This window comes from Thamnophis elegans, chromosome 1 (assembly GCF_009769535.1).
Source record: "Thamnophis elegans isolate rThaEle1 chromosome 1, rThaEle1.pri, whole genome shotgun sequence".
NCBI classification, from domain to species: domain Eukaryota; kingdom Metazoa; phylum Chordata; class Lepidosauria; order Squamata; family Colubridae; genus Thamnophis; species Thamnophis elegans.
The window spans coordinates 62,418,666-62,443,220 of NC_045541.1; the positions used below are offsets into that span (position 1 = coordinate 62,418,666).

The 24,555-nt window shown below is 43.5% G+C and overlaps 2 protein-coding genes across 6 annotated transcripts in view; both read right to left on the bottom strand.

Annotated features, from left to right (window-relative positions):
- TNS1 (tensin 1) overlaps positions 1-24,555 on the bottom strand; it is a 217,875-nt gene that overhangs the window by 156,532 nt on the left and 36,788 nt on the right. For all 5 annotated transcript variants that reach the window (XM_032217188.1, XM_032217191.1, XM_032217189.1 and 2 more), the window contains exon 2: positions 8,151-8,189. The gene's annotated coding sequence lies outside the window, so the exon portion shown is untranslated. The remainder of the gene's footprint in view (positions 1-8,150; positions 8,190-24,555) is intronic.
- Positions 7,621-24,555, bottom strand: part of LOC116504658 (uncharacterized protein K02A2.6-like) — a 63,420-nt gene continuing 46,485 nt past the window's right edge. The window contains exons 5-6 of the mRNA XM_032211828.1: positions 8,151-8,189; positions 7,621-7,686 (exon numbers count right to left, since the gene is read on the bottom strand). Coding sequence (XP_032067719.1) covers positions 7,621-7,686; positions 8,151-8,189 — 105 coding nt within the window. The remainder of the gene's footprint in view (positions 7,687-8,150; positions 8,190-24,555) is intronic.

Consider the following 24,555-nt stretch of genomic DNA (forward strand, 5'->3'; position numbering starts at 1 on the left):
TGGGTGTATGGATAATGAAAAAGGCTCAGCTCTAATTTATCTAACAACCTACTTTGGCTATCTTTTCACTATTGTGCCTTGAGCAGGTATCTCAAGATCTTGGATACATGAGATTAATTCTGGCATCTTGATTCTGTGGAAGTGGATAGAGTGATCTGTGGGATGAATTCTACCATATGTGGTCTCAATCGTGCCCAAACTGGATTATTCAGGAAACACAATGCAGTAGGACCATGGCTAGATTAAAGTGTCTTTTAGGGGAAGTTGACTTGGGAAAATAGTATTTCATTCACAATCATCCTTTTTTAAAAAAAAGGTTGTTGAGAAAATGATGGAATTGGAATAATGTATCCTAGTGGAAGCAGATTATCTAGTTCTTTTCCAAATGTGATTCAAAACTGGACATGGAATGGAAACCAACTGGTCACCCTAACAGCTGAACTCTGGATAAGAGAGTGCATGTCCTGTTCCTTTTAGCCCCCCCCCCCCCCAGGTGGCCTTTGATACCACTGATGGCAATACTCTTCTGGATAGCATATTCCACTTCTTCCTAAGCAGATAATATAAGGATAGTATAATATAATATAATATAATATAATATAATGCAATGCAATGCAATGCAATGCAATGCAATGCAATGCAATGCAATGCAATGCAATGCAATGCAATGTAATATAGGAGAGAAGACATCCACAAATGTCTTATGCTCACATGGTTTATTTCAGAGATCATCCCTTTCTCCTCTGCTGCTTAACAGCTATATGAACTTGAGAAGACATCAGCTCAGCATGAAGCATCATCAATATGCTGATACTAACAAATTACATGTCACCATCTCTAGCAGTAAAAGTTTTTGCCTGGAGGTTGTGAGGAATGGGATGGGAAGAAACAAGTGATACTAAATCTTGGAAAGTTGAACTTGCTGCTTATTTAGAAACTAACATTTTACCTGACCACAGATAGCTCTCAATGGGGAAGGGAAGCATTTTGACTGACCCAGTGACAGCTCCCTTTGAAAGGGGAGGTCTGTGACTTACTACTAGATAGGAAGGTAGAGAGGGTCATTTGGTGTAGTGATTAAGGCACCAGTCTAGAAACCAGGAGACTGTGAGTTCTAGTCCTGACTTAGGTATGAAGCCAGCTAAGTGACTTTGGGTCAGCTCCTGTTTCTCTGCCCTAGGAAGCAGGCAAGGGCAAACCATTTCCAAAATCTCAAGAAATTTCATAGACAGGCTTGTCTCTGTACTCAAAAGTATCCCCTCAAAAAGACAAGTGGAAGCAAGGTCTTTGCCCACATGTAACAGGTAGGTTGATGTTTTCAGGGAAGCTTTAACACAGGAAGTAATAGCTATGTCTGTAGATTATCAGCTAGATATTGAGAGTCTTCGGGGCATTCCAGCTTCTCCTTTTTGTATAGCTGATAAACCTCAACCATTCATTATCGAGTTTCCTATATTTGTTGTCAGGAATGACATTTTACAAGAAGGCCTGATCCCACTGAGTAATTGAAAGGGGGGATAATAATTTTCATATTATATTTTTCCTGATTATACTAAAGTTCTATGACACCAGTGTTCAACACTACGAAAAATATTGCATGAGAAAAGAATCTTCCTTATTTCACCTGGTACCCAGCCAATTTTTAAAATTATCATTATTATCAAGTGGCGTTTAGAAAACAATATGTAATTCTGTATAAATAAATAAAAATCTTATCCTTTCAAGTTCCTGTAGAAGAGGGAGGATTATTTATTTTTTCCTGTCATTATAATTATTTCTATCCAAGCTTTTAAACTTATCTCTGTCTCTTAATTACATGTTCTTTTTATATTCATATGACCTTGTCTAAAGGGAAATATTACAAACAGCAGAGGTTTTTTTTAACCAACCTGTATTTCTTTTCCTCCTTTTTTTCCTCCCCCTCCTCCTTGCTTTTCCTTTTTTTCTTCTAAATTTACCTTCTTTAAAAATCCATATATTTTAATGGGCTAATTGGTAGAACTTTTTTCCCATGCCCTGATAGTTTTTGTAATATTTTATTATCCAGTTAGCTAATATCCTAACATTTTTGACTATAGGAAAACAGGATTTAGAGATTTTATTTTTAATTTTATTATTTATTTTAAAATTTATTATTATTTTTAATCATTGCATTTTTCTTATTTTGGGAAGTAGTAGCTTATCTTTTGATACAATCCAGATGCAGCATGCTTGGATAAAGTAACATTCCATTTTTCTTAATTGTTGCTTTTAAAACTATTTAACAGCAGTCTGGAATATTAAAGGATTATGTGTCCAACTAAGCATAAACAAGTATTGACCAAATTTAAGAAAAGGGGTAGGAAAAGAACTCAATTTGGTTTTCTATAGTATCCCTATTTCCCCTTTAATGAAATGTTTGGATGGAAAAAATTTAGAATTCTAAACATTCAAGAAATGTCATTTTAATTAACATTTTCTAAATTTTCTGTGAAAAAGTATCAGAAAGATAAGTCATTTTTAAATAATGTTGTTGTTAGTTGCGAAGTCGTGTCCGACCCATCATGACCCCATTGCCAACGTTCCTCCAGGCCTTCCTGTCTTCTACCATCCTCTGATGTCCATTTAAGCTCACGCCTACTGCTTTGTTGACTCCATCCAGTCACCTCATTCTCTGTCGTTCCCTTCTTCTTTTGCTTCAATCTTTCCCAGCATTAGGCTCTTCTCCAGTGAGTCCTTCCTTCTCATTAGGTAGCCAACAGTGACGTGCAGTGAGGTTTATGGCCAGTGAGGCAAGGGGGCAAAAGTCAACCTATGTCTGCCAGCACCGGGGCTTCCCGGCGCCATGCCAGCCATAGAGCGGGACACGTCCTGCTCTACGGCCGGTGCGGCAGCATGGCTTTAAAGTCCCTGTGCCACGCTGGCCATAGAACAGGATGCGTCCTGCTCTATGGCCGGCACGGCGTTAAAGTCCCAGCGCCGGCCATAGAGCAGGATGCGTCCCGCTCTATGGCCAGCACGGCATGGCTTTAAATTCCCGGTGCAGCACCGGCCATAGAGCAGGACACGTCCCGCTCTATGGCCGGTGCAGCGCCGGGACTTTAAAGCCATGCTGCCTCGCTCGCCATAGTGCGGGACACATCCCGCTCTATGGCCAGTGCGGCACCAGGACTTTAAAGCCATGGCAGGCGCGGCGGTGGGGCTTTAAAAAATAAAAAATAAAGTGCCAGCCCGCGTGCCAGCAGAGGTGGGTAAAACACACACACACTCACACACATACACCTTATAATAATACAAATTACAATTACTTACAAATTACAATAATTTTGAATTCCTCCCCCCTCCCTCCAACCCACATACCTTTTCCAGCTGTTTCACAGAGGATTTCAACTCTTCTCTTGTCTGCCATGAGGAAAATGTAAAGAAGGTAAAAAGAAAAAGGCAAGAGCTGCTGAAGTAAGGCTGGATTAGCTGCTGCCAGAGTCTCCAATGGGTGACTTTGCTTAACTGTTTTTAAAAAAGCCTCTAAAAAAGTGCCCTCTACAAGAGGAGGCGAGAGAACCACGTGCTTCATCTACATAAGGAATTTTTCGGCTTTTAACCCTTGCTTAACTCTGCTCGAGTGATCATAAAGATAGACTAAATGAGGTACGTGGTTCTCCCGCCTCCTCCTGTAGAGGGCACTTTTTTAGAGGCTTTTTTAAACAGTTAAGCACTAAGCAGAGCCATCCACTGTGACTCTGGCAGCAACTACCTCAGCCTTTTTCCTTTTAATTTTTTTTCTTTTCATGATGACAGTGGTGAGGCCCTGCCTCCCCTTCCTCCCCTGACTGCACGTCACTGGTGGCCAAAATATTTGAGTTTCTTCTTCAAGGTCTGGCCTTCTAAAGAGAAGTCAGGGTTCATCTCCTCTAGGACTGACCTGTGTGATCACCATGCAGTCCAAGGGACTCGCAGGAGTCTTTTTTTTAAAAAAAAATACTTATTGCCATATATCAAGATTTAGGAAAACTGAATTTCTATGGTCAAATCACAAATACATGTTTTGAATATCTGTAAACTAAATGAGCAGATCATGTAATAGATGGAAGTGATATGAATCAAACTTTTAATCTTTTTTAACATTTCACTAACTAAATTATATTCTCAGATTCATATTTTCCAAGACTACATGTCTGAATTTAGCTGAATGAATATGTTGTGTTGTATAAATCTTCCCCAAAGGGAATGCATTTTCCTGTCTTCCATATAAGAGAAATTCTTTTTGGTTAGATTATTTCTTCATAGTTCATTCTTCTATATCTAAACTTAAAGCATGTGATTCTAGTACAATTTCAAATCATGCTCTTGTGATCCTTACTATTTTATTTGCTTTAAAAAGTACATGCATTCTTTACATGGTCCTTGAGTGTATCTTTGTTGAACAATACAGACCTTGCTAAACAGATGGAACAGGAAATGGCAGAATTTTTTTATTAACAGTGATTCAGTTACATCGCTGTCTTTGATATAGACCATTTCCAAAATATTTAGGGGTTGAATGATCACATATGCTGCTTATAAAGTAAAGCAATAAGCTTAAAAGGTAAAGTAATTGAATTATTAGTTCATTATCCTACCCATTTCCTGACCAATATCTTACAGTTTAGCCTCGGTTAAAGATGAATTTAATACTGTTTTATGCTTCTAAAGTAAAATTTTATTATACTACATCAAGCAAAGCAGAAATATTGAAAAAGACCAACAAATGTAGCATATTCTTCAGGCAAACATAAATGCACCATTTATTGGAGATGCAAATGGTATGCAGATTCCCATTCTTCAACAAAAGATGGCAAGACAGTTTGCTTTTAACAAAAAGTAAAATTATCACAAAGACCAGATTACTAATCTCGATTCACTTTCTTAGTTTAAGAAACAATCACTAAAGATAAATCTATGGAATTGGAGAAAACTCCTGATCTTTGATGGTTCGGTATATTGTATATTGGGCCCTATAATCTCCTATTTTCTTGAATGACTTTTTTCCCCAAATAAATCCGTTTTTCAGTTTTAATGAGGCAAATATTATAATTATTCTTAAACCAGACAAGGATATTACCATACATTCTAACTGTTTATCATTTGCCTTAAACAATTGGATGCTAAGGATTTTAACAGCTACAGGCAGTCCTCAATTTACAACAGTTCAGTTAGTGACCGTTGAAAGTTAAAACGGCACTGAAAACAGTGACTTATGACCATTTTTCATAGTTACGACCTTTGCAGCATCTTCCTGATCATGTGATCAAAATTCAGAGGCTAGGCAACTGGCTTATATTTACGACGATTGTAATGTCCTCAGATCATGCCATCCCCTTTTGCAACCTTCTGACAAACAAAGTCAATGGGGAAACCAGATTCATTAACAATCGTGTTACAAATTTAAGAACTGCAGTGATTCACTTTACAGCTGTGGCAAGAAAAGATGTAAACTGGGGCAAAACTCACTTAACAATAGAAATGTCGGGCTCAATTGGTCATAAGTCAAAGACTACCTCTATTTGGAACCAGTTTATCCAACTACTTCCAACTACTGTGTACCCAGCTCAACCAAGATTTATACAGGATTAGGCTTCTGATTTTTATAATGTTCTTGTTTTAACTTAAAATAAACAGGACTCAGCAGCTACAGCCCTGAATGTTGAAAAAACATTTTTGTATGGGTTTTTTTTTAAACTTTAAATAAATAAATAACATGCTCTTACTTTATGGGAGTTTCCTCAAAAATGTTTTTGTTTGGATTAATATAATTTACTCAGATCTTGAATCATATAATTTACTCAGTTCCTAAATCAGGAATTAAGATTAATGGTGTGCCTTTCCTTTATGAAATTTATGAGTTACCTACCAAAAATGCCCTTTTTTAATGGCTTAAGGACGTCTTGTCTAGACAATTAAAAAAACTGAAAACATTAATGTGAGTAGACTTGAGTGTAGGGAATAAAATTCCATATATAGATCACATGATAACTTTTACAGATAGACCAAAATTCTCTATTCCTAATCTTATTTCATTAATACATGATTTTCATACCCTGATTATTCTATAAACGAGAATAAATCAGAATTTATGCCAATAGGACATTTCTGCTTTCATTAATATATATGTTTCACATCCTGCCTGATTATTCTGTAAAATGGAATAAATGTGAATTTATTTCCAATAGCAATAATCACAACATTAATTAGTATAGTATTGTGGTTTTAGGTTGTGTTCCAACCACTTCATTTATCTTGATTAAACCTTTCAAAGAGATGGCTTATTAAGATACAATTTGGATTTATGCTATTATTGCCACATTTTAGTGTGAAATCAATAATATTTTTAATATGACCCTGTATAGATTGCAGTATTAAATATGCATGTGTTCTTCTTTCCTTTATAGATATTAAATACATGTAATGACATGAATAGCAATAGCAGTTAGACTTATATACCACTTCATAGGGCTTTCAGCCCTCTCTAAGCGGTTTACAGAGTCAGCATATTGCCCCCAACAACAATCCGGGTCCTCATTTTACCCACCCCGGAAGGATGGAAGGCTGAGTCAACCCTGAGCCGGTGAGATTTGAATAGCCGAACTGCAGAACTGCAGTCAGCTGAAGTAACCTGCAGTGCTGCATTTAACCACTGCGCCACCTCAGCTCTTGAAAGAAGAATGGTGGATTTTTCAGAGAGTTAACAAAGTTATTTCTGAATACCTAAAATCTACACTTGTAACAATGGATTGTTGACATGTGTCACTTGCCAATAATTGAACAACTTTTTACAACAAGGAAGATTTGAAAGCAATATTGAGACATTAATGTTAGATAGGGTGAATGGATGAGGCAGATTCAGGCTTTAGCAACAAACATCTCTTTATTAAGTGACAACTATGTACAATCCACAAAGGCTCTGTCTGGCAGCAGCCCTTTTATAGGGAGCTGTCAGACCATTCAACCAATCAGATTTGAATATAGTTCCCACCAGAACAGAGGACCTTGGTGGAAACTACTATACTGTCTGTCAGTATGTAACAATTAAATTCTCACATGGTCCCAAGGAAATGGTCTGTTACCAGTAGTTACAGTCCCTCCTGTTGAAAAGGGAGTGGTTTCTAGGCTACTGTATCACATAGACAAGAGAAACACAATAATTTGAATTTTGTGTTCACTGCAAACTTTGAATACTGGGCAATCATGGGCAGTTATTGGGCAATCACTGGCATTCTTTTGTAATTTTGTAGCATTACCTTTGCTACTATAAATCTACTTATTAAAGATTTGGCATTCTTGGACATCTGTTTTTATGGCTTTTTGTCTACTTGAGAATATCCAATACGGGGAAGATTTTATATGGGCTCCATCCCAACTCATCAACCAAGATTTATATTACCCAGGAAATCTCAGGGTATAATTTTCAAATATTAGGCTTCTGAGCCATTGTGAGTTTTCAGCCGTAATATGAGAGAATGTCTGAGGATCTCTTAAACAAGGCAAATCTCGACAGAGTTTCAGTTATCTCTGGCATGGAGGATGAAAGGGGGGGGGGGGAGGTAAACAAAGACAATATTGCTTCTTGCTGCGTCTATAACAGTTCCCTGGCATTTTGTTACTTCATTGTGTATAACACTCATCATCATCATCATCATCATCATCATCATCATCTCCTGCCTTCATTTTCTACAACAGGAGCGCACATTCCCCAGACTCTTATCTTTCCCATAACATAAATCTTGTAAGGCTGAGTTGGGCTAAAAGAGAGAAAGGAAAAAGTGGCAAAAAGACCCCAAGCCAGCTTCCACATCTAAGAATGGACTTGAATACGCTATCTGCTGATTTCTCATCCAGCAACTTTAGAAATATACCAAAATGGCATGGAGTAAATCTAGATCAATATTGAAAATCGAGTATTTTTGCAAACATTCAGAAAAATCCATTTAAAATAAAGAACACCCAAATATGCAGCAGAGTGTGCATACATATGGGTGTATTTTCCAACAAGTTGTTGTCTCTTCTAATTCCTAAACTTCACCTACCTACTTTCATCTCAACAGTTAAGTGCTTTAGGCAATTTTCTGGGCAGAAAAATGAGATACAATAGATAAAAGCAAGGGACAAAGAAAAAGAAAAGGAAACACACTTACCAGTTCATGATTGCCAACAGGCATACAAGGTGTGGCAGCCTAAAAGAGCAAGACACAAAGGAGACCCAACATTAGCAGTCTTAACACAGAAAAAAGCAAGATAACACACATTTCACCTGAGCACTGGATGTACCTCCCTCTTACCATCTAACAGCAGTCACATTTATTTATTTATTTATTTATTTATTTATTTATTTATTTATTTATTTATTTATTTATTTACTTATTTACTTACTTACTTACTTACTTACTTACTTACTTACTTACTTACTTACTTACTTACTTACTTTGGTTGAGTTGAGAGGGAGTGACTGGTCCACAGTCACTCAGTTGGCTTTCATGCTTATGGTGAGACTAGAACTCTCACCGTCTCCTGGTTTCTATACCTATGGCTCACCACTGCACCAAACTGGCTTAAATACTTATTTTGATGTCCAAAATAAACCAAATACACCAAACATTGATGTTGAGCTTTTCTATCTGTGCATGGAAATTATTCGCTCCCTCTAAAGTAACTGAACGTTCAAGCAGATTTTAGAATAGGCATTTTGGAAAGTAAGAACCCATCAACATTTGCTTTCTCAAGCAACTGCCCAGGATTGAATGAAAGCTTATCAAGGATGTACTACAGAGGATTTGTTCACTAGACAACATGACGTCCAAGGCCAGAAGTCTAGTATTATAAGAATACTAGATTATTATTGAGCAAAAGGAGGGATACCGCAGTTTTAACACTTAATTTTTTATTTTAGTTTTTTTTACAATTTTAAAGAACGCAACTACAGTGCTCGACAATAAGGCAGGACTTAAAATTATGGGCTTTGATGAGACCCTGAACCCCATTTTTTTCATCTTTTATTGCCAAATTTTACTGGCAGCTTTCGAAAACATCCCAATGTCTGGCTGAAAAATAATAGTAGTAATTGCAGTACTAGTAGTAATAGCACCTATGTGCTTCATATACCATGAAGCAAACATAAATTATTTTAAAAAATGTCACAACAAAAATAAAAGTAGGATAAAATGCAATAGCAATATAGCAGTGGACTTATATACCGCTTCATAGGCCTTTCAGGCCTCTCTAAGCGGTTTACAGAGAGTCAGCATATTGCCCCCAACAATCTGGGTCCTCATTTTACCCACCTCGGAAGGATGGAAGGCTGAGTCAACCCTGAGCCGGTGAGATTTGAACCGCTGAACTGCTGATCTAGCAGTAGCCTGCAGTGCTGCATTTAACCACTGCGCCACCTTGGCTCTTAATGGGTAATAGCACCACCTGCATTTAACCACCTGCGCCACCTTGGCTCTCAATGGGTAATAGCAACCTGTTTGGGGAAAACCACTGCGTCAGTCTCTTGCCTATCGTGTCTCTGAGTTAAACACACAAAATGTGTTGCATCTAGCCACCAAAACCTATTACTATTATATTTGTATCCTATTAAATTCAATGAGGCTTACATTCAGTCTTCCCTTCTTTTTATTTTCAGAATGGGAAGATGATGAAAGGGAGAAAGTGATGGCTCCAAAACCATTCAATGAAATCTATAGTGGTATGCGGACATACACCAAGTACATCCGGATCTTCTAGTAAGCAGTAAAGAGATGGAAAAGTCCAGTGAATATTTTTGTATAAGTCCTGATATGTCTAACATTCTAAAATATAATACTGATCTTTCTCCGCTTTGCATTATATCCTGTTGAATAGTCGCATACCTTGCTCACGAGATGTTTCAGATTAATGATCAGAAAACATCTCTGCAATCTCTCTTTCATATCGGTTTGTTTCACGGTACCACTCTAAAGCAACAAACAAACCTGCTTCATCTTGCAGCCATGACTACTTCTTAAGATGAAGAAAAATATAGGAAAATAACACTAGTGTGAAGGCCCTAAATTCCACTAGAACATGATAGCCAGAGACCTCAAGCACCCTAGATTGTGGATCATGGTTTAGTTTTTGGTATGAATTTGTTAGCCACATATTCCCACATCATCTCAGAATTGACAAATAACCCTGACATATGCATATCATAAGCAAGTTATCCAGAGGTGGTATTCAGCAGGTTCTGACCAGTTCTGGAGAACCAGTAGCAGAAATTTTGAATAGTTCGGAGAACCGGTAAATACTACCTCTGACTGGCCCCACCCCCATCTATTCTCTGCCTCCCGAGTCCCAGCTGATTGGGAGGGGGATTTTGCAGTAACTTTCCCCTGGAGTGGGGTGGGGAGGGAATGGAGATTTTACAGTATCCTTCCCCTGCCATACACAGCCAGCCACACACCCCAAGCTACGCCACGCTAACTCAGCCATGCCCACAGAACCAGTAGTAAAAAATTTTGAATCCCACCACTGAAGTAATCAAAATATGTTATTAGTATTAATATTTAAATACTGAGAATTCTTCACTAGGATTCTTGATTTTGAAGCAACTGATCAGGGTTGCTGTTTTCTTCCTGAGCCATCATTAAGTGTGAATTTCAGGGAATTCTTTGGACGGGGTGGGGGGAAGTTAAGGGTTAAAAGAATGTTTCCCTATTGCCTTCCTAGCACAGGGGCTCTCTAGAAGAGCAAGAAGGCCTCTTCCACAACACAAGTAGCTCATCCAATCCCCAGAGGCCCCTTTATGTGGAAAAGTGCTAAAATAAGTAATAATGAAAAAAGAAAGTTGGCCTCAACTGAGAGAAGTCTCATATCCACTTAATTGAACCCCCATGCTACAGAATGCTTATAGAACAAAAGGGGACAAGGGAGGTATGTGGTTTTCTTCCCCACAAATGCCATGTAAACATCAAATCCAGCCAAACTTCAGTTTCAATCCTTTCCAGAGGCAACTGCAGTTTTGGTCCTTGGGAGATGTTCTTCTATAATGTGCCAGTTCTTTTCTCTTTCTTTTCCCCCCTCCCTTTTTTGTACTCGAAACTGCTTACAATCTTTACTGTTTACAAAAAGAAAAAATGAAGTTATTGACTTCCAAACATCAGAGGGCATCAATAGATAAGCTTGAGAAAGAACATGAAATCGAATCACATTTTATTTTACAAACTACTCTTGCCTCTTCATTAATAGCTGACTTTTGAACACCATTTGTCAGCTGTGACCAGGGGGGCATTTGCCCAGGTTCGCCTGGTGCACCAGTTGCGCCCCTACCTGAACCGGGAGGCTCTCACAACAGTCACTCGTGCCCTTGTGACCTCTAGGCTGGAGTACTGCAATGTGCTCTACATGGGGCTGCCCTTGAAGAGTATTCGGCGACTTCAGTTAGTCCAGAATGCGGCCGCGCGAGCGATTGTGGGTGCACCTCGCTTCACCCACATAACACCTATCCTCCGCGAGCTGCACTGGCTACCTGTCGATCTCCGGGTACGCTTCAAGGTGCTACTTGTCACCCATAAAGCCCTTCATGGTAGTGGATCTGGGTACTTGAGAGACCGCCTACTGCCAATCACCTCCACTCGACCTATTAGATCCCATAGATTAGGCCTCCTCCGAGTCCCATCTGCCGGTCAATGTCGACTGGCAACCACGCGGAGGAGAGCCTTATCGGTGGCAGCTCCGACCCTATGGAACGATCTCCTCATGGAGATTCGTACCCTCACCACCCTCCAGACCTTCCGCACAGCCCTCAAAATCTGGCTATCCCGTCAGGCCTGGGGCTAAAGACTGTAACCCACCCGAATGGTATGAATGTTGTGTTTTTTAATGACGTACTGTCCTACGTGTTAAATGTTTGTCCCCCCCCCCTTTTCGAGTTGTAAGCCGCCCTGAGTCCCCCCAGGGAAAAGGGCGGCATATAAATAAACTTCTCAAATCTCAAATAGATGCAGATTCATTTGCCAGATTACATAGGTATGTCTTTGGTTGAAGGCAACACAGCACCAAAAACCTTAGGTCTACTCTACTCCCATCACCCTATTTCACAGTACTATGTGTCCTGTCACTGTAATGCCTTACGTCAGGGGTTCTCAACCTGTGGTCCAGACCCTTGAGGGGGGGGTGATGTCATCACAAGGAGTTGCTGAAGACTTGAAGAAATGTTATAATTTAAACCTTGAGTTTAAACCTGGGGGTGGGGGTGTCGGTGGCCATGGTCCGTGGCCACAAAAAATTTAAAGGTGGTCCCTGATGAAGAAAAGGTTAAGAATCACTGCCTTATGTCCTCATTCGTTCAGTACCCAGAAAGGTATTCTTAGAGCCTTTCCACACTTACATCTCATTATAGCATAAACTTATCTCAACTTTTTGTGTTTTCTCTTATATCCTCTTCTTTCTACTGGCAGTCTAGAACTAAAAAAATGAGTTGATCTGTTTAGGACAGAGTTCCCCAACCTTTTCATCTTTTGGGACCAATGAGGGGGTGGGAATGGTTCTGCATGCACAGTGGACAAGCGTGTGCACATGTGCAGCAGCTCTATTTGCACAAGCGGCAGGCATACCCACACGCTGCTCACACAAATGAGGCATGTGCATACACCCTCGCTCCTTGTGCAAGTGGGCATGTGCGTGCTCGCCCACCACTTCTACTGCCCATTTCCAAAAGGCTCAAGAACTGGTAGTGGGCTGCAGGCTGGGGGTGGGGACCCCTGGTTTACGAGTCTGACAAGCCACGTCTGTGTTTGCAGGGCCAACAGAGATTTCCATGAGATGCTGGAATGGCAAGCAGGTAAAATTCTGGTAAACTGATGTTTTGTAACTGGCTAGGTTACCTGTCAACTGTTTTGTGTGAATGGGCAAGCCCTCAAAGCAACCAATTTGTGAGAGCACAAACAACACATATTCAAAATTCCAAATGTCCCCTTCCAAAACACTTGAAAACATTTAATGCAATAGTAACAGGGATGGGTTCCTGCCAGTTCTAACCTCTTCTATAGAAGAGGTTCCACAAATCTACAGTGCCATTTAGAACCGATTCCAGCTCCCTCGTCCCGCCCATCCCCACATCATCAAGATGAAGAGCGAGAGGAGGAATTCTGGGAGTTGAAGTCCACAAGTCTTAAAGCTGTCAAGTTTGAACATCCCGGGGGGGGGGGGGTTTCTAAAGGGTTAGGGGTGCAAGGGTGTTGTAACTTGACAACTTTAAGACTTGTGTGCTTCAAACATCAGAGCTTCTGAGCCAACATTTTGGTTGCTAAGCAAGAGCATTGTTAAGTGAGTTTCACCACATTTTACAAGTTGGCCACGCCCACCCAGTCACATGGCTGGCAAGCCACTCCCACACAGTTACATGGCCAGCAAGCCACTCCCACAAAGCAGGCAACATCTACCGAATAGGTTCTAAATTTTTTTGAAACCCATCACTGAATAGTAATGACCAGATTTTGACAAGCGGAATAAATAAATTGTTGACAACAATCTGCCAATGCCACACTCAAAGTGTCATTAGGGGACTCAGCTGCCAGTAATGAATTATTACAAATGAAGTACTTTTAAATACTGCTCTTAAATTCTGAAGAGGCTTTCAAGATGCATTCCAATACTGAAGATCTGTGAGTGAAGTCCAGTTTTGGGTGGTGTCATGGGGAGAGTGTCAGTAGTACAAAGAAAGAACCCAATTAAACAGTATAACCTATCTCTTTTATCCATGAGTTGACTTCCATAAACAATCCCTGACTTCCCACATCACAGACTACAGAACATGGTTTCATTTAGTATACCAAACTGTATAACATTCACATCTCAGAAAAATAAGCACTCCAAAGGACTGCGTAAGTGAAGACATGCATTTCCTGCCCATAAGAAGCTTGCAGAGTTGAAAGGCAGTGACAGTTCATCTTAGGACACACAAGAGTTGCTTGGGCTATGAGTGGACAAATACGTTTGCCATATAAGGGAGACTGAAGTTAATACCAAAAAGTAAGAGCTAGTCAGTTGAAGATGGGAGAAATGCTTACGTTTCTTCGCTTGGTCATATTTTTGTAGTCCTGTCAGGCAACACATGGGAGTTGGGATATCTCTGAACAAGTGACAGTTCCAAGCAAGCGTGAACGTGTTGCCCCGTACAATGTTCTTGTTGTTTGCTGAGCTGTGCCAGGAGAGAAACCCTTCCCCCTTGTCTATAATGGATTATATCTTTAAACAACAACAACAAAAGGGCATCACCAGACAGCCACATGAAAGTTCAGTCTAGCAGTCCTTGAGCCAAAAGAAAAGAATGCCAGCAATTTTGCTGCCCCAGCAAGCCCTTGTCTTAAGTAACAAACTTAGTGAAGAGTACTGTCCTTACAATTTTAAATCAGTAACACAACCAGAAGAACTTGGTTCTTTTTCAACTGTCTGTGCAGCACACCACTAGTCCTGTCTTCGAAACAGGACTTGAGTTTCCCAGATTTATGGTGCTGGGGGATTTCAACTTGCCTTCGCTCGGTGGGCACTCTGATGGGGCGCAGGAGTTCATGGCTTCCATGACAGCCATGGGCTTGACCCAAGTAATTCGGGACCCGACCCACTCAGCGGGTCACACACTTGACCTCGTATTCCTCTCGGAGCAGTGGAGTTGTGATCTTGGTCTGAGGGGCATTGAGATCCTGCCCCTGTCGTGGTCGGACCACTGCCTACTGAGGCTTGACTTTTGGAGGCCAATCCCCCACTGTGGGGAGGAGGAACTGATTAGGTGGTTCCACCCCAGGCACCTTATGGACCCTATGGGCTTTCAGACGGCGCTTGGTGTTATACCTGATACTCTCGCCCGCGATTCGGTTGGGACTCTGGTCGCTGCTTGGAACTCGGCGGCGGCAGGGACCCTTAACCGGATTGCGCCTCTACGGCCGATCCGCAGCAGTGGATCCAGGAGGGCTCCTTGGTTTACTGAGGAACTCCGGGAGATGAAGCACCAAAAGAGACGCCTAGAGCGCCGCTGGAGAGCCAGTAAGTCCGTGTCAGACCGAGTCTCATTAAAATCTTGCATCAGAGCCTACCTTTGGGCTATCCGGACATCAAAAAGAATCCATATTGCTGCTCTGATAGCTTCCGCTGAGTCACACCCAGCCGCCTTGTTTGGGATAGCCCGTTCCCTCCTTAAAGGGAGGGATACGGGCACTCCCTTGCAAGGTAAGGCTGAGGAGTTCGGTCAATTCCTCGCGGATAAAGTGGCTCGGCTTCGGGCAAACCTGGACTCCAATTGCGCAGAGCCAGCCGAGGTACCGAGGGAGGGTCTTGAGCGCCATCGTTGGATTGATTTTCAGTCTGTTACCCCTGAGGAAGTGGACAAGGCCATCAGAGCAGTGAGTGCCTCCACTTGTGTACTGGACCCATGTTCCTTCTGGCTGGTTGCGAACAGCAGGGAGGTGACACGGTGCTGGATCCAGGCAATTGTGACCGCGTCTCTCCGGGAAGGGTCTTTCCCCCCCCCCCTTTAAAGGAGGCGGTGGTGAGGCCCCTACTGAAGAGACCGTCCCTGGATCCAGCTGTTTTAAATAACTATTGTCCAGTCTCCAACCTCCCCTTTGTTGGGAAGGTTGTTGAGAAAGTGGTGGCCTCTCAGCTCCGTCAGTCCTTGGAGGAAACCGATTATCTAGACGCCTTCCAATCTGGTTTCAGGCCTGGCTACAGCACAGAAACTGCTTTGGTCGCACTGACCGATGATCTCTGGAGAGCCAGAGATGGGGGCCGTGCCTCCGTTCTGGTTCTCCTGGACCTCTCAGCGGCCTTCGATACCATCAACCATGGTATCCTGCTGCGGCGGTTGCGAGAGATGGGGGTGGGAGGCACCGTTTTTCGGTGGTTCTCCTCCTACCTCTCGGGCAGGTCGCAGTCGGTGTTGGTTGGAAGACAGAGGTCGTCCCCTAGGCCCCTTAATTATGGGGTGCTGCAGGGGTTGGTCCTGTCCCCCCTCCTGTTCAACATTTACATGAAGCCGCTGGGAGAGATCATCCGATGGCACGGGATAGGATACCACCAATATGCGGACGATACTCAATTGTATCTGCCGCCCCATGCCAACTCAGTGAAGCAGTTGACGTGATGTGCCAGTGCCTGGAGGATGTGAGGGTCTGGATGGGGGTGAACAGACTGGCTCTCAATCCTGACAAGACCGAGTGGCTGGTGTTTTTTCCTCCCACAAATTGGCTTAGTATTCCATCTCTCAGGCTGGGGGGTGAAATTATACGCCCCTCAGACAGGGTTCGCAATTTGGGAGTCCTCCTGGACCCACAGCTGACTAGATCACCATTTGTCGGCTGTGACCAGGGGGGCGTTTGCCCAGGTCCGCCTGGTGCACCAATTGCGTCCCTACCTGAACCGGGAGGATCTTACAACAGTCACTCATGCCCTCGTGACCTCAAGACTGGACTACTGCAATGCGCTCTACATGGGGCAGCCCTTGAAGAGTGTTCGGAGATTCCAGCTGGTCCATAATGCAGCCGCGCGAGCGATTGTGGGTGCACCCCGGTACACCCACGTTACACCTATCCTCCGCGAGCTGCACTGGCTACCTATTGGCCTCCGGATACGCTTCAGGGTGCTAGTTATTACTTATAAAGCCCTACATGGTATTGGACCTGGGTACTTGAGAGACCGCCTTCTGCCGATTACCTCCCACAGACCCATTCGATCCCACAGATTAGGCCTCCTCCATATTCCATTTGCCAGCCAATGTTGGCTGTTGACTACTCGGAGGAGGGCCTTCTCTGTGGCTGCCCCGGCCCTTTGGAACGAGCTCCCCGTGGAGATTCGGACCCTCTCCACCCTTCAGGCCTTCCTGTTATATATGCAAATGTTAGAGGAGTGTTGAGTATGCAAATAACTGGGGGGAAGGAGTGTTATATATGCAAATGTTCCCTGTTACCAGCTCTCTGATTGGCTGGTCATTTGACAGTTGCTTTGGGCTCGAGTATAAATACCCTGACAGTTGCAGGGACGTTTTGAATCGCTTGTCATCTCGCAATAAACATCTTACTCTCTGATTCCATGGCTCTTGCTTCGTTCCCTCACAACATATTTAAAACTGGTGACGAGGGTGGGATATGCGATTCCCGCAGAGCCTGGAAAACAACAACGAAGAATAAGCCAGTCGCGGCCCCACGAAAATCAGACACAAAAGCCACAACAGAGAACCAATGGCCAGCATGCACTCAGCAGCAGCAGTAGCCACCGTGAAGCCTTCCATCTACGCCAACTTGAAGGACGAGCCACACCAACTCCAAGGACGAGCCATCTATGCCAACTTGAAGGATGAGCCACGCCAACTCCAAGGACGAGCCAAAGACCGCGAAGGCCAACCTCGGCTGGAACTGTCTGCCTGTCTGCAGCCACTGCTGCCATCCGTCTCCTCACGGCTTTCTATCTGCATAATACAAACTGTCTGCAGCTGCTGCTGCCTGGAGCCTCCACTGCTCCACCTGCATTACAAAGCTGCCTACCTCCCAAGGCCACCTGCCTTACAAAGCTGCCTACCTCCCAAGGCCACCTGCCTTACAAAGCTGCCTGCCTCCCAGCTCCACCTTCTGCAAGGTTTACACGCTGACTCCACTGCTGACCAACAACCGGGAGAAGCGAGGCCTGGCGCTGGACGGGAAGCTGAAGCACGAGGACACCAACCTGCCTCCAAAAACCAAAGTTACCGACAGGCTTGGACTTTCTTTGCACACAAAGCAAATAACTGGGGGGGGAGGGAAGGAGTGTTATATATGCAAATGTTAGAGGAGTGTTGAGTATGCAAATAACTGGGGGGAAGGAGTGTTATATATGCAAATGTTCCCTGTTACCAGCTCTCTGATTGGCTGGTCATTTGACAGTTGCTTTGGGCTCGAGTATAAATACCCTGACAGTTGCAGGGACATTTTGAATCGCTTGTCATCTCGCAATAAACATCTTACTCTCTGATTCCATGGCTCCTGTGTCTTTCCCTCACAACATATTTAAAACTGGCGACGAGGGTGGGATATGCGATTCCCGCAGAGCCTGGAAAACAACAACGAAGAATAAGCCAGTCGCGGCCCCACGAAAATCAGACACAAAAGCCACAACAGAGAACCAATGGCCAGCATGCACTCAGCAGCAGCAGTAGCCACCGTGAAGCCTTCCATCTACGCCAACTTGAAGGACGAGCCACGCCAACTCCAAGGACGAGCCATCTATGCCAACTTGAAGGATGAGCCACGCCAACTCCAAGGACGAGCCAAAGACCGCGAAGGCCAACCTCGGCTGGAACTGTCTGCCTGTCTGCAGCCACTGCTGCCATCCGTCTCCTCACGGCTTTCTATCTGCATAATACAAACTGTCTGCAGCTGCTGCTGCCTGGAACCTCCACTGCTCCACCTGCATTACAAAGCTGCCTACCTCCCAAGGCCACCTGCCTTACAAAGCTGCCTACCTCCCAAGGCCACCTGCCTTACAAAGCTGCCTGCCTCCCAGCTCCACCTTCTGCAAGGTTTACACGCTGACTCCACTGCTGACCAACAACTGGGAGAAGCGAGGCCTGGCGCTGGACGGGAAGCTGAAGCACGAGGACACCAACCTGCCTCCAAAAACCAAAGTTACCGACAGGCTTGGACTTTCTTTGCACACAAAGCAAATAACTGGGGGGGGGAAGGAGTGTTATATATGCAAATGTTAGAGGAGTGTTGAGTATGCAAATAACTGGGGGGAAGGAGTGTTATATATGCAAATGTTCCCTGTTACCAGCTCTCTGATTGGCTGGTCATTTGACAGTTGCTTTGGGCTCGAGTATAAATACCCTGACAGTTGCAGGGACGTTTTGAATCGCTTGTCATCTCGCAATAAACATCTTACTCTCTGATTCCATGGCTCCTGCGTCTTTCCCTCACAACATATTTAAAATCCAGACGGCCGTGAAGACCTGGCTGTCCCAGCAAGCCTGGGGTTGAGTTTCCTCCCCCCTACTCGAATTTGCTGTGTCTGTTGTGCTTTTAAACTGTTCGTATTGTCTGATTGTCTTTGTCTTACTTTTTGTAATTTCCCCTCCCTTGGCTTTGTTCAGCCGCCCTGAGTCCCTTCGGGGAATAGGGCGGCCTACAAATTGAATAAACGAAACGAAACGAAATGAAACGAAACATAGATTTAGCACTCTTCCCAGGGCACTAAATCCACATTTTAAAAAATAGGTCTGCCACCCTTTCATAATATAGTAATTTAAACCTAACTGTGCTAGGTCTTACACAGACTGGTTATAAAAGGGTAGTTCTCATTTAGTGGCCACAATTGGGACTTGGTCATTAAGTGAGGTGGTTGCTAAGCAAAATCATCATTGTACTTATGATCTTATTTCAGTTTTCCTTTGCTTTACAGAATCGCAAACGTTGTAAATGCGAGGATTGTTCATAAAGTTTCTTTTTCATCACCATTATAGCTGGCTTGTGATTAGTTACAAATGAGGTAGTCACTAAACAAGAAATGCCTGTATATGTAATCAGACTGTAAGATCTAACATAGTTCTTAGAAGTTCAGAAAAACAGGATCCAGAAATTATGGAAGCAATGTCCTGCATGAACCTGGTGTCTACTAGTCTCTCCTGCCCTACAAGTCAAAAATGGTCTTAGAGAAGAATTCACTGTTCCCTCTAAGGTGCGCGGCTGCATGGCCGCGCACGTAGCAAGAAAACACCGTGCAGCCATTTCTAACTGCCGCGCAGTGATTTATGTCACAGGCTCCGGAAGCTGAGGGGCCTCAGAAAATCTAGGGTTAGCACGGGCACGGGGACGGCGGCAGCTTACACGGCACAGCCACTCTCCTAGGACCTCCTAGGCGCCAGCTGCGCCGCTCATTACCGTCAGTCGCCCCATGTTCAGCAAAGCAAATGCGGGGAAGTCCTTTGCAGGCGGCTAGAACTGGCTGCCCGCAAAGGACCTATCCAGACTTGTTTTGATGAGCATGGAGCGACTGACGGTAGTTTGTGCCGGCCGCGGCCACTCAAACTAGCATCAGTCGCCCCATGTTCAGCAAAGCAAGCCCGAGGAGGTCCTTTGTGGGCGGCCAATCCTAGCTGCTTGTGCCCGGCTCTCTGGCTGAAGTGAACCCCCAAAGCCCCCACCACCACCAGAATATCTGCTGCTGCCTCCTCCTCCTCCTCCAACAGCACTGCCGGATTTGCCGCCTGACGCTGCGGCTGAGGTGAAGCCGCCAAAGCATCCGCCAGCACCCCCGCCCGTGGCAGTGGTGCCTAGCCCTCCACGCAGAGCACCTGAGCTGGCCCACACGTTATCCCTCCCCCTTCCTCCTCCTCCGTGCTTTTGAGGAGCCATGAGGCCACGGGAGCTAATAGGAAGGCGGCGGAGGGGGCGGGAGCAGGAAAAAAAGGCCTCATGGCTTCTCAAAAGCACGGTGGAGGTGGAGACGGTGGCAGGGGTAACGCGGTGCACAGCTGAGGTGTTCCGAGTGGAGGGGGAGGCACCACCGCTGCCATGGGCGGGGGCACCAGCGGGAGCTTTGGCGGCTTCACCTCAGCTGCAGCGCTGGGCAGCAAATGTGGTGGTGCTGTTGGAGGAGGAGGCGGCGGCGGCAGCAGTTATTCCAGTGGTGGCGGGGGCTCGTTGGCATCTTCAGCAGCAGCCCTGCCCCCTGGGAAAAAAACCAAAGATGGGGCAGATCCACGCAGATGACGTCGCCGCAACATGACTGGAGGAGGAATTCTGGGAGTTGAAGTCCACAAGTCTTAAAGCTGTCAGGTTTGAAGACCCCTGGGTTTTTTTTCCCTAAAGGGTTAGGGGTGCAAGGTCTTGTAACTTGACAGCTTTAAGACTTGCATGCTTCAATGCCAGAGTTTCTGAGCCAACATGACTGGAGGAGGAATTCTGGGAGTTGAAGTCTACAAGTCTTAAAGCTGTCAGGTTTGAAGACCCCTGGGTTTTTTTTCTAAAGGGTTAGGGGTGCAGGGATCTTGTAACAACAGCTGTAAGACTTGCGTGCTTCAAATGCCAGACTTTCTGAGCCAACATTTTGGTTGCTAAGCAGGAGCGTTGTTAAGTGATACTGATATTATATAACACTTTTAATTAAGCGGGTACCTTGAATAAACATAACTTTGAGTTTCAAAGAATACTGATTTCGTTGTTGTCTTAGGTGACATCTGTGAAAAAAATTCAGGTGCTCAGGCATGAAAATGTGCCTACTATACTTTTCTGCTCACACTGAAAAAAAAATTAGAGGGAACATTGGAAGAATTCCTAGCTAGAATTCCAGCCTAAAATAGCCAATAGTAGTTGAAAAAATAATTGCTTCAACCATCCATGCTTGCACCCCAAATCATAACAGCTGGGAGATACTGAAAATATTACCTAAGATGTCTTTAAGCTGCCTCAGCAATGAAATGGGAATGAGATGAAGACAACGTTATGAAGTTGCTTAACATAAAACTATCTACCAGGGCATATTCATACTGTGAATAGGAAATAAGGATGATCACTAAGGAATATAAAACCTAAACTGGCTTAGTTTAGCCACATCGCAGGTTGAAACAACCGTGACACCGTATTTTTCATAAGGTTGATGAGGTGCCACAATGATGGTAGGAGCAGAGAGATAAATTCTTTATGCTAAGTTTCATTATATACTGGATAATATCCTGCTCCTGAGTTGCAGGGCACAAGGCTTTGAAGCCACCATAATGGATCGTTATTTGGATAGACAGCTTTCTATGTTCTTCAAAAAAGCATCCAGCATCTGTTCACATCCACTATTAATGTATGGACACTAATTTAGGGAACAGAGATGCTCTAGGTTGTTGCAAATTGAATTTCAGTTTAGAGGAAAAAAGTCCTTGATTCTGCCCTTATCATGCTAGACATATAAATAATGAGTCAAGACTTCCCTTCCTTTTTTCCCAGGTGGATCACACAATTTTTGCTTGCAACATCACAATCCATTAGATTCAACAAAATAGATTTGGAGCAACCTTCACAAGACAAGTAACATGTCCATTTGGGGCACCTATTGGCTGGCCTAAAATTATTTGTTACCATGTTTTTTTTGATCCCGGAAATAAACGCTTGGCCTTATTTTCGGGGAGGTCTTATTTTTGAGGTGCAGGAGGCGGCAAGCATGGTCACTTCATGGCTGCTGCTGTGTTGCAATATTTTGGGGGAGGGCTTATTGGGGGGGTATTTTAGCGCATGAGCTCAAAAGTCTGATTGGCCTTATTATCTGGGGAGGTCTTATTTTGGGGGAAACAGGGTATGTACCTGTCATCTTTAAGTGGCAGCTGTTATAATTATCTTTTCAGCTATGCCTTCTCTATTTCTACAGGTTTTAATCACCCTAGGAATGCTTTTTCGTTCCCCTCTGTCTTGCCAGTTTCCACAAAGTGTTTAGATGGGACTAAAACACAGGCATTCCAGGTCCTTTTTGTGGTCTCCAGAAAGAGACAAATGAATTCTACATTCCCACAGAACAGACAATTTGTGGGCAGATTAATTTTTTAGTGGCAAGCCACTATTAAATTATCAACATACCAAGTTATCTGGGTAACTCTCACTGACTGCATGGAGGATGTCTTTGAAATTGGCTTTTTTGAGCCCAGGAAGAACCTGCCTCCCTTCTGCTAAAATGAAGAGAAAGGCAGAAAACAGTGAGATAATAGTACTGTTTTCCTACTGCCTACATTTCATTAGTTAGACCTTCGGTTCAGACTGCAGCAAAGTTACAGATGCTATTTGTAGCTAAGTAGCTGATAGCACTGAAAATACACAATAAAGAATGTTTCCTGGGGCTAAAACTATTTTCTGTACCCACTAAAAAACATCTCTGATAATTTACCCAAGTGACCAAACAAGGCTCATTAGGAAACATTTCCTCTTCCCTCCACATGTAGCAACCTGCCCATCAGATGCACATTCCTGTATTATCTTCCTACTCAGGGAAGAGAAGAGGGTTTTTGCAGTCCTAATTATTTGATCTCCCTTCCCACCCAAAGGCTCCCTGCTGCCTAACTGTTCCCTGGCCAACACTCTACACATTCCAGGGTCTCTGTTTGTGTTCTCTCCTCTGTTTTGTTATGGGCTGAGTGGTTGTGGCTTTTTTTTTTTTTAAAAAAAACCTGATGGAGAAATGCTACCATAAAAGGGCCTACTCCTAGCCTTCAGGGCTGGCCCTGATCCACAAAGCGCAAAGAATGTTCTGCTTGGACCCACTTGTGAGTTACAAACAGGGAGAGATTTTGGCTCAGGGAAGAGATTATGTTTACACAGCATCTCCAGGCAATTGCACAGAGAAGGCCAACGTTTCAGAAGCATCACTGTGGGGTCCTGCTGTACACCTGCATTTAGCTCCTCTCCTTTGTGGATTTCTTCTATCGATTAAGATTTATGTCTTCAAATTGTGGTTGTATAACATAAAATTTGGGCAGCAACACATTTCTTCACTGAGATAGTCTCTCCCGGGATGGTAAGATTCCCCAAATCATGGCAGCACTGGGTAACTTTTTTACGTACTTGAGAAATTCATGGACATGTAGCAAAGAGAACTTCTGTATCAAGAGGTGGCATTTCCTTTTGAATATAGGAAAAACCAAGAAAACGAATACCACCAATATGATAACCTGCTCCTGAATTGCAGAGACATAAGGATGTGAAAATAGCTTATTGGATCATTATTTGATCAAACAGAATGCTTCTTACATTCTTAAAAAAGGACCCAGCAGCCATTCAAATCCACCATAAATATATGAATAGTAGCCTTCAAAATAGCCATGACAAGCCCACTAAACCTTCTCCAGATTCTCCAATTTTGGGATATCTGGCGAATCCAGCACCATGCTTGGCTCAGAGGTGGTATTCAGCAAGTTCTAACCAGTTCTGGAGAACCAGTGGTGGAAATTTTGAGTAGTTCGGAGAACTGGTAAATACCACCTCTGATTGGCCTTGCCCCATCTATTCTCTATCTCCCAAGTCCCAGCTGATTGGGAGGGAATAGGAATTTTGAGGTATCCTTCCTTTGGAGTGGGGAGGGAATGGAATTTTAAAGTATCCTTCCCCTGCCATGCCCACCAAGCCATGCCCACAGAACCGGTAGTCAAAAAAAAAATGAATCCCACCACTGGCCTGGCTGAAATAAGGACTGAAAGAAAAATTAATCTCTTCTTCCTTTCCCAGACTTTTTGAAATCAGTTTCCCTCCCATGGCAAAGATTCGCCTCAATCTTCCACTGGGTCAACAACGAAATGCAGGGAAGAAAGATCTTTATACCCAAAGCTTCCCATAATCCATCCATACATTTCCCAACATCAAAGTTCCAATATCAAGGAAGACAAATTATGGATTTTCCCATAGGAACTGATAGGACGCAACTGAGATGTTGAAACTGTCTTGGGGCCTATCTGATTGGTCATCTAATTTTTAGATATAATCTCACTGGAGCTCAGCTACTTGAAACAAGCCAATTACTCTGTTTTCCTTTTATTTATTGACTGCTAGAGTTAATCTCTTGTGGGTTTCCAGCTGCTTTTAATGTATTTTAAAT